Here is a 14,366-nt window from a genome sequence, read left to right as displayed (position 1 = left end):
AATATGTTGCTGACAAAATATCAAGCACTTGTTATTATAATATTTATATATATATATATATATATATATATATATATATATATATATATATATATATATATATATATATATATATATATATATATATAAGGTAAAGGTTCCCCCGCACATGCGTGCTAGTCGTTTCCGACTCTAGGGGCCGGTGCTCATCTCCGTTTCAAAGCCGAAGAGCCAGTGCTTGTCCGAGGACGTCTCCGTGGTCATGTGGCCGGCATGACTGGACGCCAAAGGTGCACGGAACGCTGTTACCTTCCCACCGTAGTGGTCCCTATTTTTCTACTTGCATTTTTACGTGCTTTCGAACTGCTAGGTTGGCAGGAGCTGGGACGAGTAACAGGCGCTCACTCTGTTACGCGGCACTCGGGATTCGACCCGCCAAACTGCCGACCTTCTGATCGACAAGCTCAGTGTCCTAACCCACTGAGCCACCGCATCCCCTGTGTGTGTGTGTGTGTGTGTGTGTGTGTGTGTGTATGTATATGTGTATATGTATATGTATATGTATATATGTATATATGTATAAAACAGCTGGGGAACAGCAAGGGAAAAGGGCTTGGAAGTTTTCCCATCTGTGTGATTGGGAATGTGTGTATTGCATACATGTAGTCCTTGACTTACGACCACAATGGAATCTTAATATTTATGTGGCTAAGCGAGGCATTTGTTAACTGAGTTGTGCCCCATTTTACGACCTTCCTTGCCACAGTGAATTGCTGCAGTTGTTAAGTTAGTCACTCAGTTGTTCACTGAATCTGCCCTCCCCCCCGATTGACTTTGCTTGTCAGAAGGTCGCAAAAGGGGATCACAGGACCGCGGGACACTGCGACCGTCATAAATGCAAGCCAGTTGCCAAACAGCCCAATTTTGATCACAAGACCCACCGGGACATGGCGACGGTCGTAAGCGTGAAAACAGTCAGAAGTCGCTTTTCTTTCCCCCAATGCCGTTTGTGACTTCAAATGGTCCCTAAACAAACTGTTGTAAGGCGAGGACCAGCTGTGCTTATATTTTGCCAAAACGTGAAGGATCGGTAATTTTTTTTTTGCAAAAAAGCAGTTGAAAAAAATCACACTGGTCATTTAATGCTAAATGACTGTTGGCGCCTTTACAAGAGTTGATCTTTCAGAGAAAGCCAACTCTTCAGTGGCTTCTGAATGCACAAGCTTGCCTCTTCCTGGCTTTTTAATGGAATTTTTCTTCTTTTTTTTTTAGGGATTGGAGGAGACCCGTTTAATGGGACAAATTTTATTGACTGCCTGGATGTCTTCCTGAAGGATCCCCACACTAGCGGGATAATATTGATAGGGGAAATTGGCGGGAATGCCGAAGAAGATGCTGCGGACTTCCTGAGCCAAAATAATTCTGTAAGCTGGAATGTTGTAAAAAAAAATAATAATGTTCTGACCCCGAGGTGGAAATGTTCTGGTTTCGAAAAGGAGGTGGAAGAAAGTTGCTCGTTTAAAAGCCATTGGAATTGCATCCAAATACGTTTTTCCATTCGGGGAGTATTTTTATACCCCTGTATAGAAGGATGCCTGGAAAAAGTGTAATTCAGTCTGAAAATATGCGTTCTTGCACACAGTTTTCTGGAGAATAAAAGGACCGTCTTTTCTCCGTCCTTGGTGAGGTTGATTCCCCTCTCCCTCCCTCCCTCCCTCCCTCCCTTCCTTCCTTCCTTCCTTCCTTCCTTCCTTCCTTCCTTCCTTCCTTCTTTCCTTCCTTCCTTCCTCCCTCCCTCCCTCCCTCCCTCCCTCCCTCCCTCCCTCCCTCCCTCCCTCCCTCCCTTCCTTCCTTCCTTCCTTCCTTCCTTCCTTCCTTCCTTCCTTCCTTCCTCCCTCCCTCCCTCCCTCCCTCCCTCCCTCCCTTCTTCCTTCCATCCTTTCTTGCACACAATTTTCTGGAGAATAAAAGAACCGTCTTTTCTCCGTCCTTGGTGAGGTTGATTCCCCTCTTCCTCCCTCCCTCCCTCCCTCCCTCCCTCCCTTCCTTCCTTCCTTCTTTCCTTCCTTCCTTCCTTCCTTTCTTCCTTCCTCCCTCCCTCCCTCCCTCCCTCCCTTCTTCCTTCCATCCTTTCTTGCACACAATTTTCTGGAGAATAAAAGAACCGTCTTTTCTCCGTCCTTGGTGAGGTTGATTCCCCTCTCCCTCCCTCCCTCCCTCCCTCCCTCCCTCCCTCCCTCCCTCCCTCCCTCCCTCCCTTCCTTCCTTCCTTCCTTCCTTCCTTCCTCCCTCCCTCCCTCCCTCCCTTCTTCCTTCCATCCTTTCTTGCACACAATTTTCTGGAGAATAAAAGAACCGTCTTTTCTCCGTCCTTGGTGAGGTTGATTCCCCTCTTCCTCCCTCCCTCCCTCCCTCCCTCCCTCCCTCCCTCCCTTCCTTCCTTCCTTCTTTCCTTCCTTCCTTCCTTCCTTTCTTCCTTCCTCCCTCCCTCCCTCCCTCCCTCCCTTCTTCCTTCCATCCTTTCTTGCACACAATTTTCTGGAGAATAAAAGAACCGTCTTTTCTCCGTCCTTGGTGAGGTTGATTCCCCTTTCCTTTCCTCCCTTCCTTCCTTCCTTCCTTCTTTCCTTCCTTCCTTCCTTTCTTCCTTCCTCCCTCCCTCCCTCCCTTCTTCCTTCCATCCTTTCTTGCACACAATTTTCTGGAGAATAAAAGAACCGTCTTTTCTCCGTCCTTGGTGAGGTTGATTCCCCTTTCCTTTCCTTCCTTCCTTCCTTCCTTCCTTCCTTCCTTCCTTCCTTCCCTCCCTCCCTCCCTCCCTCCCTCCCTCCCTTCCTTCCTTCCTTCCTTCCTTCCTCCCTCCCTTCCTTCCTTCCTTCCTTCCTTCCTTCCTTCCTTCTTTCCTTCCTTCCTTCCTTTCTTCCTTCCTCCCTCCCTCCCTCCCTCCCTTCTTCCTTCCATCCTTTCTTGCACACAATTTTCTGGAGAATAAAAGAACCGTCTTTTCTCCGTCCTTGGTGAGGTTGATTCCCCTTTCCTTTCCTTCCTTCCTTCCTTCCTTCCTTCCTTCCTTCCTTCCTTCCTTCCTTCCTTCCCTCCCTCCCTCCCTCCCTCCCTCCCTCCCTGCTTCTTTGTTTTCCCTGCTACTTCTGCTCTTTTGTTTCGTGTCTTTAAAAGTCCTAACAAGTTGTTAAGCTGCCCAGAGCTGCTGCGAATCAGGTGGCATATAAAGTTAAATGTATTGTGATTGTGATTAGGGTTGGTCACACCGTCAGCCAGCAAACTGGCCTTTTTGATTTCTTCCGTTTGCGTTTTGACAGCTTGGCTGTTTGTTTATTTATTAAGAAAACCGATAGGGCTGCCCAACTCATGGTGATTCCGGGCAGCTTACAAAGATAAAACCCCAGTAACAACAACAACAACACACACACCCGGCTCTTTTGGCAACAACAATCAGACCAACCATTTGAGGCGCTCTGAGTCACTCTGGGATTCCTAGACCCCTTGGCAAAACCCCGTCTTCAGGATGTTGTGAAAGAGTGTCCAAGTTGGGGGGGCTGCCTGTTCTCTGCAGAGTTGTCCCAAAGGTGCTTTTTCAGGAGGCAAATTGACTTTCTGGTTTTTTTCTTTTGAAGACCTTTCGCTTCTCACCCAAGGAGCTTCTTCAGCTCTGAGTGGATGGGGGGATGGGGAATGGAAAGATTTATACTTTTTGCAGACAGCTGGTCATTTGCATCCTTTTAGAGAACCGATGAGGCCACCTGGAAGTTCGTCTGTGTCCTCAGGGTCACCTGAGTGGTGCAAATGGGTGTGGAGCCTTCTTGGAGCTGCTGAAAGGACTGCGTTGTAGACTGGAGGTAGACGATAGAGAAACCTCCAAAGACTCTCTAAAAGAAGAGTCTTGGATGAGAAGTTAAATGTCTTCTAAGAAAAACCAGAAAGTCCTGAAAAGGCCTCCTGGAAAAGCACCTTTGGGACAACCATGACCTGGATGACTGAGAAACTCCATAGACAATCTGCAGAGATGATGTTCCATAAGAAGGGAGCCACCACCGAGAAGGCCCAGACGGACCTCCTTAAGAAAGGGGACCGCTAACATCCTTTGTCTCCCTCCTCAGGCAGATATGACTGGGAAAAGACGGTCCTTCAAATAACCTGGTCCCAAACCGTGCCCGAGCTGAGACCAGCTTATTTGAACGTTCTTCCAACTATAAAGGTAAAGGTAACGGTTCCCCCGCACATGCGTGCTAGTCGTTTCCAACTCTAGGGGCCGGTGCTCATCTCCATTTCAAAGCCGAAGAGCCAGCGCTTGTCCGAGGACGTCTCCGTGGTCATGTGGCCGGCATGACTAGATGCCAAAGGCGCACGGAACGCTGTTACCTTCCCACCGTAGTGGCCCCTATTTGTCTACTTGCATTTTTACGTGCTTTCGAACTGCTAGGTTGGCAGAAGCTGGGACAAGTAACAGGCGCTCACTCTGTTACGCGGCACTCGGGATTTGATCCGCCAAACTGCCGACCTTCTGATCGACAAGCTCGGCGCCCTAACCCACTGAGCCACCGCGTCCCTCCCTTCCAACTATGGCCTCCTGCAAATTTTCACGGCCTTCATTGCTCCACCTTTCTTGTCATCTGCTTTACCTTCAAAACAAAAGTGTGAAATAGCTAGCTAAAATAATTCAAAATTCTGCAGGTGTGCACATACATTTGGGAAGCCGCCGTTCCATCAGTAGCACTCACTTGGGCTCAGTTGGAACTCAGCACCGTTCAGGGGGCCACCCGGTGCCTGTTTCTGCCCTGGAATATCCTCTGCAAAAGCTGTTTTCTGTCTCCGCAGTTTAACTTTATGGGGTTTTCATGGCCTGCTTGTGCTCAGCAAAGCAGTTTTGCTCCAGTTTCTGCCCCCCCGCCCCCCCCCCCCCATCGTGCTGAGAATCTCCAAGCTGCTGTTCTGGCATTCCTTTCTGAGAACTTAGAAGCATCCTTGACTCTCTGGCCGGGCCGTTGATTACGCTCCTTGGACCAATTGTATTTCTGCTTCTGCTTTCTGAAATGCACCTCTGTTTTTTTTTCCTCCAGGGTCCGAACTCCAAACCCGTGGTCTCGTTTATAGCTGGAGTCACTGCTCCTCCAGGCAGGAGAATGGGTCACGCAGGAGCCATCATTGCCGGTGGAAAAGGTGGAGCCAAAGAGAAGATTGCAGCCTTGCAGAAGGCCGGGGTCATTGTCAGTATGTCTCCAGCCCAGCTGGGATCCACGATCTACAAGGTCAGTCGAGCAGTTCTTGAAAACCTGGGCACACGAGGCTGCTTACTTGAGGAGTCCAGGCAGAACCCAAATCTCGGCCGTTGTGAAGGCTGCTCTTGTTTCTTTCTTAGGTGGGGTAAAAAAATGGACAGATGTGGAAATGTGTGTGCCTGCCCTTAGGCGATCGTGCCTTGTGGCTTTCCTGGCCTAGCTCCCGTTTCATGTTTCTTGCGAGGTTAAAATGAGGCCATTGTTACCTGCCAGGCTGAGGTGGATGGATGGATAGATGATGATGATGATAGATAGATAGATAGATAGATAGATAGATAGATAGATAGATAGATAGATAGATAGATGATAGATAGATAGATAGATAGATAGATAGATAGATAGATAGATAGATAATAAATAGGTAGATGACAATAAATAGGTAGATGACAGGTGATAAATAGGTAGTGCTAGGTAGGTAGATTAGATGGATAATAAATAGGTAGATGACATAATAAATAGGTAGATGATAGGTTGGTAGGTAGGGAGATAGATAGATAGATAGATAGATAGATAGATAGATAGATAGATAGATAGATAGATAGATAGATAGATGATAGATAGATGACAATAGGTAGATGACAGGTGGTAAATAGATAGTGGTAGGTAGGTAGATGGATAATAAATAGATGACAGATAATAGATGATAGTGGTAGGTAGATAGATTAGATAGATAATAGGTAGTTGACATAATAAATAGGTAGATGATAGATTAGGTAGGTAGGTAGATTAGATAGATAATAAATAGGTAGATGACAGGTGATAAATAGGTAGATGATAGATTAGGTTGGTAGGTAGATAATAGGTAAATGACAGGTGATAAATGGATGATTGGTAGATAGATATAGATAATAAATAGGTAGATGATAGATTAGGTTGGTAGATAGATAGATAGATAGATAGATAGATAGATAGATAGATAGATAGATAGATAGATAGATAGATAGATAGATAGATAGTAAATGGGTAGGTGATGGATTAGGTAGGATAGACAGACAAACGTGTTACCCTTTTCTGTTCTTTTATTCTTAGCTGCCCTTAGCACTCAGAAAATAAAGGGTCATTATGCAGAGTTACATTAAACACGCTGTGCAGCTTATCGATAATGGCTGTAGCCTTCCGGATCAGCTACGAATTCACGTTTGCCAGCCTCAGTCCCCTGCAGTTCCACTCGCTTGCCTTCTTGTGAGTTCGGAGCATTTTTAACAAGGTGCTGTTTGCAGGCCAGGCCAGGCAGAGGCAGTCTGAGACAGAGAAGAGAAATGGGAAAGGAAGACGATTGGGAAGAATTTCTTGCCACTTTGCTTGTTGTTATGCTCGTGTCAGAAGCACTGAGGCACTTCTGGGTTGGAAGGATTAGCCGGTGACATCAGCAAATGACAGGAGCTCACCCCATCCAGTGGCAACGCCCGGGTCTCAAACGCAAGCTTGCTAACCTCAACTCAGCAACCTAATCACGTGAGCCACCATGCAGCTTTGGTTAAAAACCTCCTTTTTCTGTTTTTTCCCCCCTTTTTCTTAATCCTCCAGGAGTTTGAGAAGAGGAAAATGCTATGAGAAAAGAATCTTAAGAACGGTCGGGATGCCTCTTCAAAAATCACACACTCTTCGCTTCCCTCCACGCCCTGTACTCCTGTTTGTTTGTCGGAATACAGCAGCGCTCCCGTCTTACAAAGTCAAATTTTAACACCACCAGGTTTTGATTTCGGTGGGTTCTTGATTTCACACATGATTGTACGTGATAGTCAATAAATCAATCTACTACTACTATTACTACTAAATTTGATTCTTTTTTGAAGCATGGGTGCACCTTTTTCCTTGCAATGCTTGCATTACGTAAACGGGATTTTCTTTTTTTTTTTTAGGAAAAAACAAAACGGTATCGAAACTGTTTAGAGAAGTTTTACCGACGGGCTAAAATTTATACTTTAATATTGCTTTTCTCTTTGAGTTTGGGGATTTTATGCCTTGTATCTGGCTGGCGGATGTGCCTAACGCAGAAAGCTGTGCTTCTTGTGGTTTGATTCACCTATTAAGTCCTCCAAACAGATTTTTTTTTAAATATACTTTTTTTTCCCTCAGCTATTTTTTTTTCTTTCTTTCAAGGTGGTATTAAAATTCTGGGACAGTGTGAAGATTGAGGACTTAGTTGTGCTCGAGGTGAAACTGCAGGCGCCTGCGTGTGCCATTCGTATTTTGTACTGCTGTGTTATATTCAAGGTCGAAATTTTGCAAAAGCACCTTTTTTATTTTAATCCAGATAACAGCAGTGCTTAGTTTTTTTTCAAAATAAATTTTTAACACCAGCACAGTTGATTTGGGTGGTTCTTAGGCAGGTAGGTGTAAAGTTCTTAACTCGTGAAATTTTCCTAAACGAATGGGGAAAAGAAATAGAAAAGGCTATTTTATATATATATATCCGTGGACGAGGTATCTTGAAGAGTTTAAATAAAAGAAATGTGATGCTTTAGTTGAGCCAAGGCAGCCATGCTTCTGTTGGGTGTTACATGTCCTTAAATATTATGTAACAGTTTATTAAAATTTTGCATGTAGAATCCCAGTGTTAATTTCAGCGTGGAGACCAAACTCCACGTATGTATATCATTCTTTTACTCATATCTTCTTCCATAATAAAACATTTTCCCATCCAGTTCTTTGAACTCCATCTTCCTGCTTTGTTTCTACATTAGAATCTTTGCCGATAGCCAGGCCAAAAAAGCAAAACGATTTTACATCACGTTCAGGGTTAAAAATGACTGAACGCTGCCTTTACCAAATGCTGTACAGGTAGAGTCCTTAAGTTACGACCGTCACAGAGCCTTCATATTGCAATCGTATGTCTTGCCCATCGTCAAAGCCTCAAAAGGTTTGTAAATTGTAAATTGTTAAGCAAACACTGCGGTCGTTAAGCCAACTCGTGGTTTGCTGTAAGCTGGTTTTGCCAAAGACGGGAAGGCAATACCAGTTTACGACCAAAGCTGTCGTGAAATGTATCCATGAGACCACGGGACACCGCAAACAGCTCAAAATGTGGCCTTGGTCGTGTGACTGACTGAACTTTGAATACAGATCATAAGAGCTGTGGTGGCACACTGGTTAATATTGCAGTATTGCAAAATGAGGACCCAGACAGTTGGGGGGTCCTGTAAACCACTTAGAGAGGGCTGTAAAGCGCTGTGACGGGGGTACATAAGTCTTAAGTCAGGGGTCTTCAAACTTGGCTCTTTTGGGACTTGTGGACTTCAACTCCCAGAATTCCTCAGCCAGCGTACCTGGCTGAGGAATTCTGGGAGTTGAAGTCCACAAGTCCTAAAAGGGCCAAGTTTGAAGACCCCTGTCTTAAGTGCTATTGCTATAACTACTCAAGGAATCTCAGCTGGTGGAATCCAGAAGAGACTTCTTGTAGCTCCTACCCCCTGGGACATCTTGCCCCCCACTCACCTCCCAAGGTGAGGTTGGTTCCACCCTCCTGACTTTTCATAAGACCCTTAAGTCCTGGCTCTGCCAAATGTCTTGAGGACCCCATGGGAGAGCCCCACCCTGGAGGAGGTTGACTAATCCCCCTCTCCTGATGTTCCACTTCCTTCCTTTGCTATCTTGGGTTTGACGATTTTATCAGCTATGTTATTTTATAAGGTAAGGTAACCTTTATTGTCATTTTTTTTTACTGCGGGCACACTGGCACACATTAAAAATGAAATTCTGTTGCCTGCTCTCAAAGGTAAGTGTATATCTACCCATGCACATACAGAAGACACTTATACGCATGATGTGTGTGTGTGTGTGTGTGTGTAATGGGTTGGTTTCTGAATGTTTTGTTACCAGCCTAGGTAACATCATTATTCCCTTATAAACAGAAGAGCATTGACACAAATATCCCCTAAACGCCACTGAAGATGTTACCTAGCCTGGTCATGAGACGTTCAGAAACCAACCCACAAGCTCAGAGAACGAACTTACACACACACACACACACACACTGATTAATGTGTATATGTGTGTGTGTGTATGTATAGATGTGTGTGTATACAAATACAAAACACACCCCTATACCTACACCCACATATAAGGTAAAGGTTCCCCTGCACATGCGTGCTAGTCGTTTCCAACTCTAGGGGCTGGTGCTCATCTCCGTTTCAAAACCAAAGAGCCAGCGCTTGTCCGAGGGCGTCTCCGTGGTCATGTGGCCGGCATGACTAGATGCCAAAGGTGCACGGAACACTGTTACCTTCCCACCGTAGTGGTCCCTATTTTTCTACTTGCATTTTTTACGTGCTTTCGAACTAGGTTGGCAGAAGCTGGGACGAGTAACAGGCGCTCACTGTTATGCGGCACTCGGGATTCGACCCGCCAAACTGCATATACACATATACACATTAATCCCTGTCCGTTTTGAACACATAGCAGAAAGAGGAAGCTTGAGAGTTGACAAGGTTATTACTGTATAGAACAAAACTGACTGGATCAGGATGTTCTTTTTTGGATACCACGAAGCCCACCCCCCCACCCCCGTCCTTCCAGAAGATAACAAAGAAAAGAGGTTGTGAAGAGGATGTGTATAGCATCCCGGACAATCCTACGGATCCTGGTCAAGCATCGCTTTTAACATGCCATGTCCTGCATAGAATAGGTTATTTTAACCTTTTTTAATGCTTTTATGTTGTAAGCTGCCCAGAGACGTTGGCAGGTAAATTTCATGACCGATAAATAAATAAATACCTCCCCAAAGGTTGGTTTGTCGTAACTTCCAATGCTCGCCAACCCACCAGTTGTAAGTTGAGGACTCCCTGTGTTGATATTTTTAATGTGGGTGGGTGGGGTGTCACGGGGTTACCTATAAAGGAAGGGAAGATACATTCTTTTGACAAAGCTGCCTTTGGTAGGAAACCAGCTGATTGGTTCAAAAAGTGAGGACTGCCTTTATTCACATTTCAATGTAGGACTCTGGATCCTAACCGTGGTTTCCGGAGAAATTATGTCCTTCCTCTAATGCTGAAATACTGCTTGGACGAGGCTGTTATGTAGCTGGAGAGAGAGAGAGAGGAGGTTTGTCTGGGAAATACTTTCCGTAGATAATGACCCCAGTATCAAGTTTTGCTGTTTTTAAATAAAATGCGGTGCTTGCGATCCTTAACGAGCAATAATGAAATTTGATGAAGTTTTCGGTTTTGGTCTCCATTAGGCCTGGAAATAAAATCGACAAAATGAAACCCGCTGGTAATGTTGCGTGACGTTCATTACTTCCAAATGCTGAATTTGAGGGGGGGGGGTAAAGAGCGGGGAGGAAAAAAAAAACCAGCAGCGTATTGACTCAGCTGTGCTTAGTTGTGGCACTCCAGACACGGAGACTTTTTGACTTGCGACAATTTTGGCCGAAGCAAAATCTTCTCAAGAACACACGTCCCATGCTCTGTTGCTGGGAAAATCCTTTCTGATTGATTTCTCCATCCTTTTGTGCATACACAGCTCCACAATTGTGCAGAACTGTAATTTACTTTTGAGAAACTATTTCAGGTCACAGAATTGGATACTCATGTAGGCGCCCACGGCCAGACCCTAAAAGCCGACTTACAACCCAGATCTGACAGTTCCAGTGCCCCCCCAACCCCCCCATGGTCAGGTGACCACATTATTTATTTAGCGTATGGCTGGTCACACACAGAATTAAAAGCACTTCATATTTACAAGTTAGAACAGTTAAAACATTTTTTTAAAAAAAGAGCAATTATAAAACCTAAGAGGAAAACAGAAATAACCTTTCAGAGTTTAATGTCGAGTTTGGAGATCCAGTCAGTAGCTGCCGTTGTTACGCAGAGGAAGTCCTTAAAATCTCCTGGGTATCTTCTATTAGTGCATTCCCTCACTATATGTTGGATAGTGTTCTGTACCAGCCTGCTACCGGCCTTGCAGAAAGGCAACCCCTGTACAAACGGCAGAGGCTGGAAAACGTCTGCCAAATTTATTACACAAACAAACAAAACATGAAACAAGATACCGGAGCTTTGATCCTCTATCGGAGCGGTTGCTTTCAGCAAACCAGCCCTCCCCCAAACACTCCCTTTATAAGAGTTCAGGGCGTGGCCTCTCTTTGCCTCCTTCCGAGAAGTCCCACAGCCTTTCTCTGCTTGCTCCTACTTGACTGCCTCCTGCGTCGGGCGTCCTTGAACAGGGCCAGCTGTGGGTCATCTTCATCCACACTGTCAAGCTCACGCAGCTGGGTTTCCACCAAGTAAGAGGGGCCTGGCTGAGGGCTCTGCGGAGCCTCCAAGCCATCATCAGCAAGTTCTTCTTCAACACCCCCCTCCTCCCCCTCATCTGAGTCATCCGAGTCATCCGACCCAACTGCCGAACCCACAGGCTGACCCTGAATCACAACAGATAGTCTGTCGGGGAGCCCTGCAATCACATTGTGCTGAAGGTGTCTTTCCCCATTTATACAGAGAATCGGCACACACCCCATGAGTCGTTCTAATTCTATTGTATGTCACCCATATGTGTCGGGGTAGATTAAATCCTGGAGGTATACTATTAGGATTAATATGCTCAGAAATATCTTGGGAGGTATAGCTACTCCATGCTTCCATCCACTTTTGTATAGTGCTCTGATGTTCGGCCAGCAGTTTAAGCTCTGTGAGGAGTGGTGGATTTCTTGACTTTAATCAACATCTTTGTGTCCATCACACCATCCTCCTATTTTCCCCACAATAACAAACTTGAGAGGTGGGTTGGGCTGAGAAAGAGAGAGGGGCTGGCCCAAAGTCGCTCAGTTGGCTTTCATGCCTAAAGTGGGACTAGAACTCACTGTCTCCTAGTGATTGATTCACGCAGCCAACTTTCATGACTAAAGCAGGACTAGAACGCACTGTGATTGGCCCAAAGTCATCTAACTGGCTTTCCTATCTAAGGCAGGACTAGAACTCGCTGTCTCCTGCTGATTGGCCCAAAGTCAAAAAAAAACTGGCTTTCCAGGCTAAGGCAGGACTTGAACTCATGATCTCCCATTTTCTAGTCTGGTGTCTTAACCACTAGACCAATATCTTACAGGATACCTTATAGAATGATATTCTTAGAAAATGAAATTATGGATAGTTGTAACCCATTGCTATATTTAAAAGTGTTTTAGATCTGCATCAGATCAAAGTGACTTGGTGAATAGCAGAGGATAACAACAACAACAAAAACCTATCACATTTTTGCCAACCTTCTGTGGGCTTGGATACTAAGCAAGAAGGGACTTAATTAACATTGGGATGAGAGACCACAAGATTTTAGTCTGTTGTCTACATATATATATGTAGGTCGGTGCTCATCTCTGTTTCAAAGCCGAATAGCCAGCGCTTGTCTGAGGACGTCTCTGTGGTCATGTGGCCGGCATGATTAGATGCCAAAGGCGCACGGAACGCTGTTACCTTCCCACCATAGTGGTCCCTATTTTTCTACTTGCATTTTTACGTGCTTTCGAACTGCTAGGTTGGCAGAAGCTGGGACGAGTAACAGGCGCTCACTCTGTTACGCGGCACTCGGGATTCGACCCGCCAAACTGCCGACCATCTGATCAACAAGCTCAGCATCCTAACCCACTGAGCCACCGCGTCCCTTATATTGATATTTATATTATTTATATTTATATTATTTATATTTGTATTTGTATTTGTATTTGTATTTGTATTTGTATTTGTATTTGTATTTGTATTTGTATTTGTATATGTGTGTTTCTGGCAGACATTTCCACTATGGTAGGTAATGTTGGAGGAAACGTCTTCATCATGGATCAGTCCAAGCCGGGAATAAACAACATGGTGACTACTTTAGAAAGAAGGTTGCAGTTTATTGAAGAGGAAAGCCAGACAGAAAATGCCTCTGAAAGAAAAGAGAGAGAGAGCACATGTAGGGAGTGGGTTTTTATACCCTCTGGGGCCTTTGTTTGGAGTTGTTGCCTGTTCCTGTTTCAGGCTTTGTATTTCCTGTGTCATGTATTCTGACCTGAGTGTGGGTGTACCCTTTGGCATCCATGGGTTAATCCTATTATGTCCTGTCTCAAAGTTTGGTTGGGGTATGTAGATTTTAATGGTCTTCCTAAGCTTCTAGCTGGAGGGCTCCAACCTTCCTGAATGGATTATTACATCTGCATTTCTATAGAGCTGGTTTCTGCTTGGGGGAGGGAGACTTAGGGCTGTTAAGAAAAAACTGGGGGCTTCCAGTTCGCGTGTGCGGCGCTTCTGGATGTGCAGGAACAGTCTGCTTCCTGCTGTCCATTTCTTTCTTTTTTGGAAGACCCTGAAAAGGGTCAAAAATCACTCTGGAGGGGCAATCACCGAGAGGAGGACTTCCCTGCAATCACGGAAGGGCGGCAGCCCTCTGCTGGAATCCGGGATCATCTCCTTTGGCTCGAAGAAGAAGAGACCGGCCATAAAGATGGCCGATCACTAAGCCGCTCCCTGCCAAAAACCAAAAGCACTACCTAGCACTAAGAAGCAATCTGGAGGACCTTGGTGAGCTTTTACCTTTCCTATACTCTCAACCATTTTCCTGTGGGACTTTCCTGAAAATCTCCTTCCCCACTTTTTGAGAAAACGGTGAATATCTACTTTGGGAACAAATCTTAAAGCTTCAAAGCTACAAAAGAAACTCAATTAATTCAGCAAAGAAATTAAGCAATTTCATCTGTATTTACTAAAAAGCTTCTATTTGTTGCTGGGGATTCACTATCCTATCTTCTCTCTAAGCTGTGAATTAAGGGAAAAAATGGACTAATCCTGCAAAAGTTCTATATTAATTTGGAAAACAAAAAAGAAAAGAAAATTCTTACATTGCATGTTATATGTTACTGATGACATCTTGTGGTAAAACGTGGTACAGCAAGTAAATTTCCTTTTTCTGTTGTGAGAGCTGACTGAATAACAGAGCTGTCCTTGACACTAAGCTTAAATATAAGTGTGGGAACACCTGGCATGGAATACAACTCTTCAGGAGGTGGAAAATCTTTGACTATTATTAAAATAGCCTCCATGGAAGATTTAACTGCAAACAACAACAAAATGGATGAATACATCCCACCACTTGATTATAAACTGATACTGGACACGATTTTGA

The 14,366-nt window shown here is 44.8% G+C and overlaps 1 protein-coding gene across 1 annotated transcript in view; it reads left to right on the top strand.

Annotated features, from left to right (window-relative positions):
- Window positions 1-7,923, top strand: part of SUCLG1 (succinate-CoA ligase GDP/ADP-forming subunit alpha) — a 33,188-nt gene extending 25,265 nt beyond the window's left edge. The window contains exons 7-9 of the mRNA XM_081332208.1: window positions 1,252-1,403; window positions 5,058-5,246; window positions 6,804-7,923. Coding sequence (XP_081188334.1) covers window positions 1,252-1,403; window positions 5,058-5,246; window positions 6,804-6,830 — 368 coding nt within the window. The 3' untranslated portion in view covers window positions 6,831-7,923. The remainder of the gene's footprint in view (window positions 1-1,251; window positions 1,404-5,057; window positions 5,247-6,803) is intronic.
- Window positions 7,924-14,366: the final 6,443 nt, after the last annotated feature.

Source organism: Vipera berus, assembly GCF_964194415.1.
Source record: "Vipera berus genome assembly, chromosome: 7".
In the NCBI taxonomy this organism is placed as follows: domain Eukaryota; kingdom Metazoa; phylum Chordata; class Lepidosauria; order Squamata; family Viperidae; genus Vipera; species Vipera berus.
The sequence above is the reverse complement of the archived record's forward strand: the minus strand, read 5'-3'. Positions and strand labels throughout refer to the sequence as shown.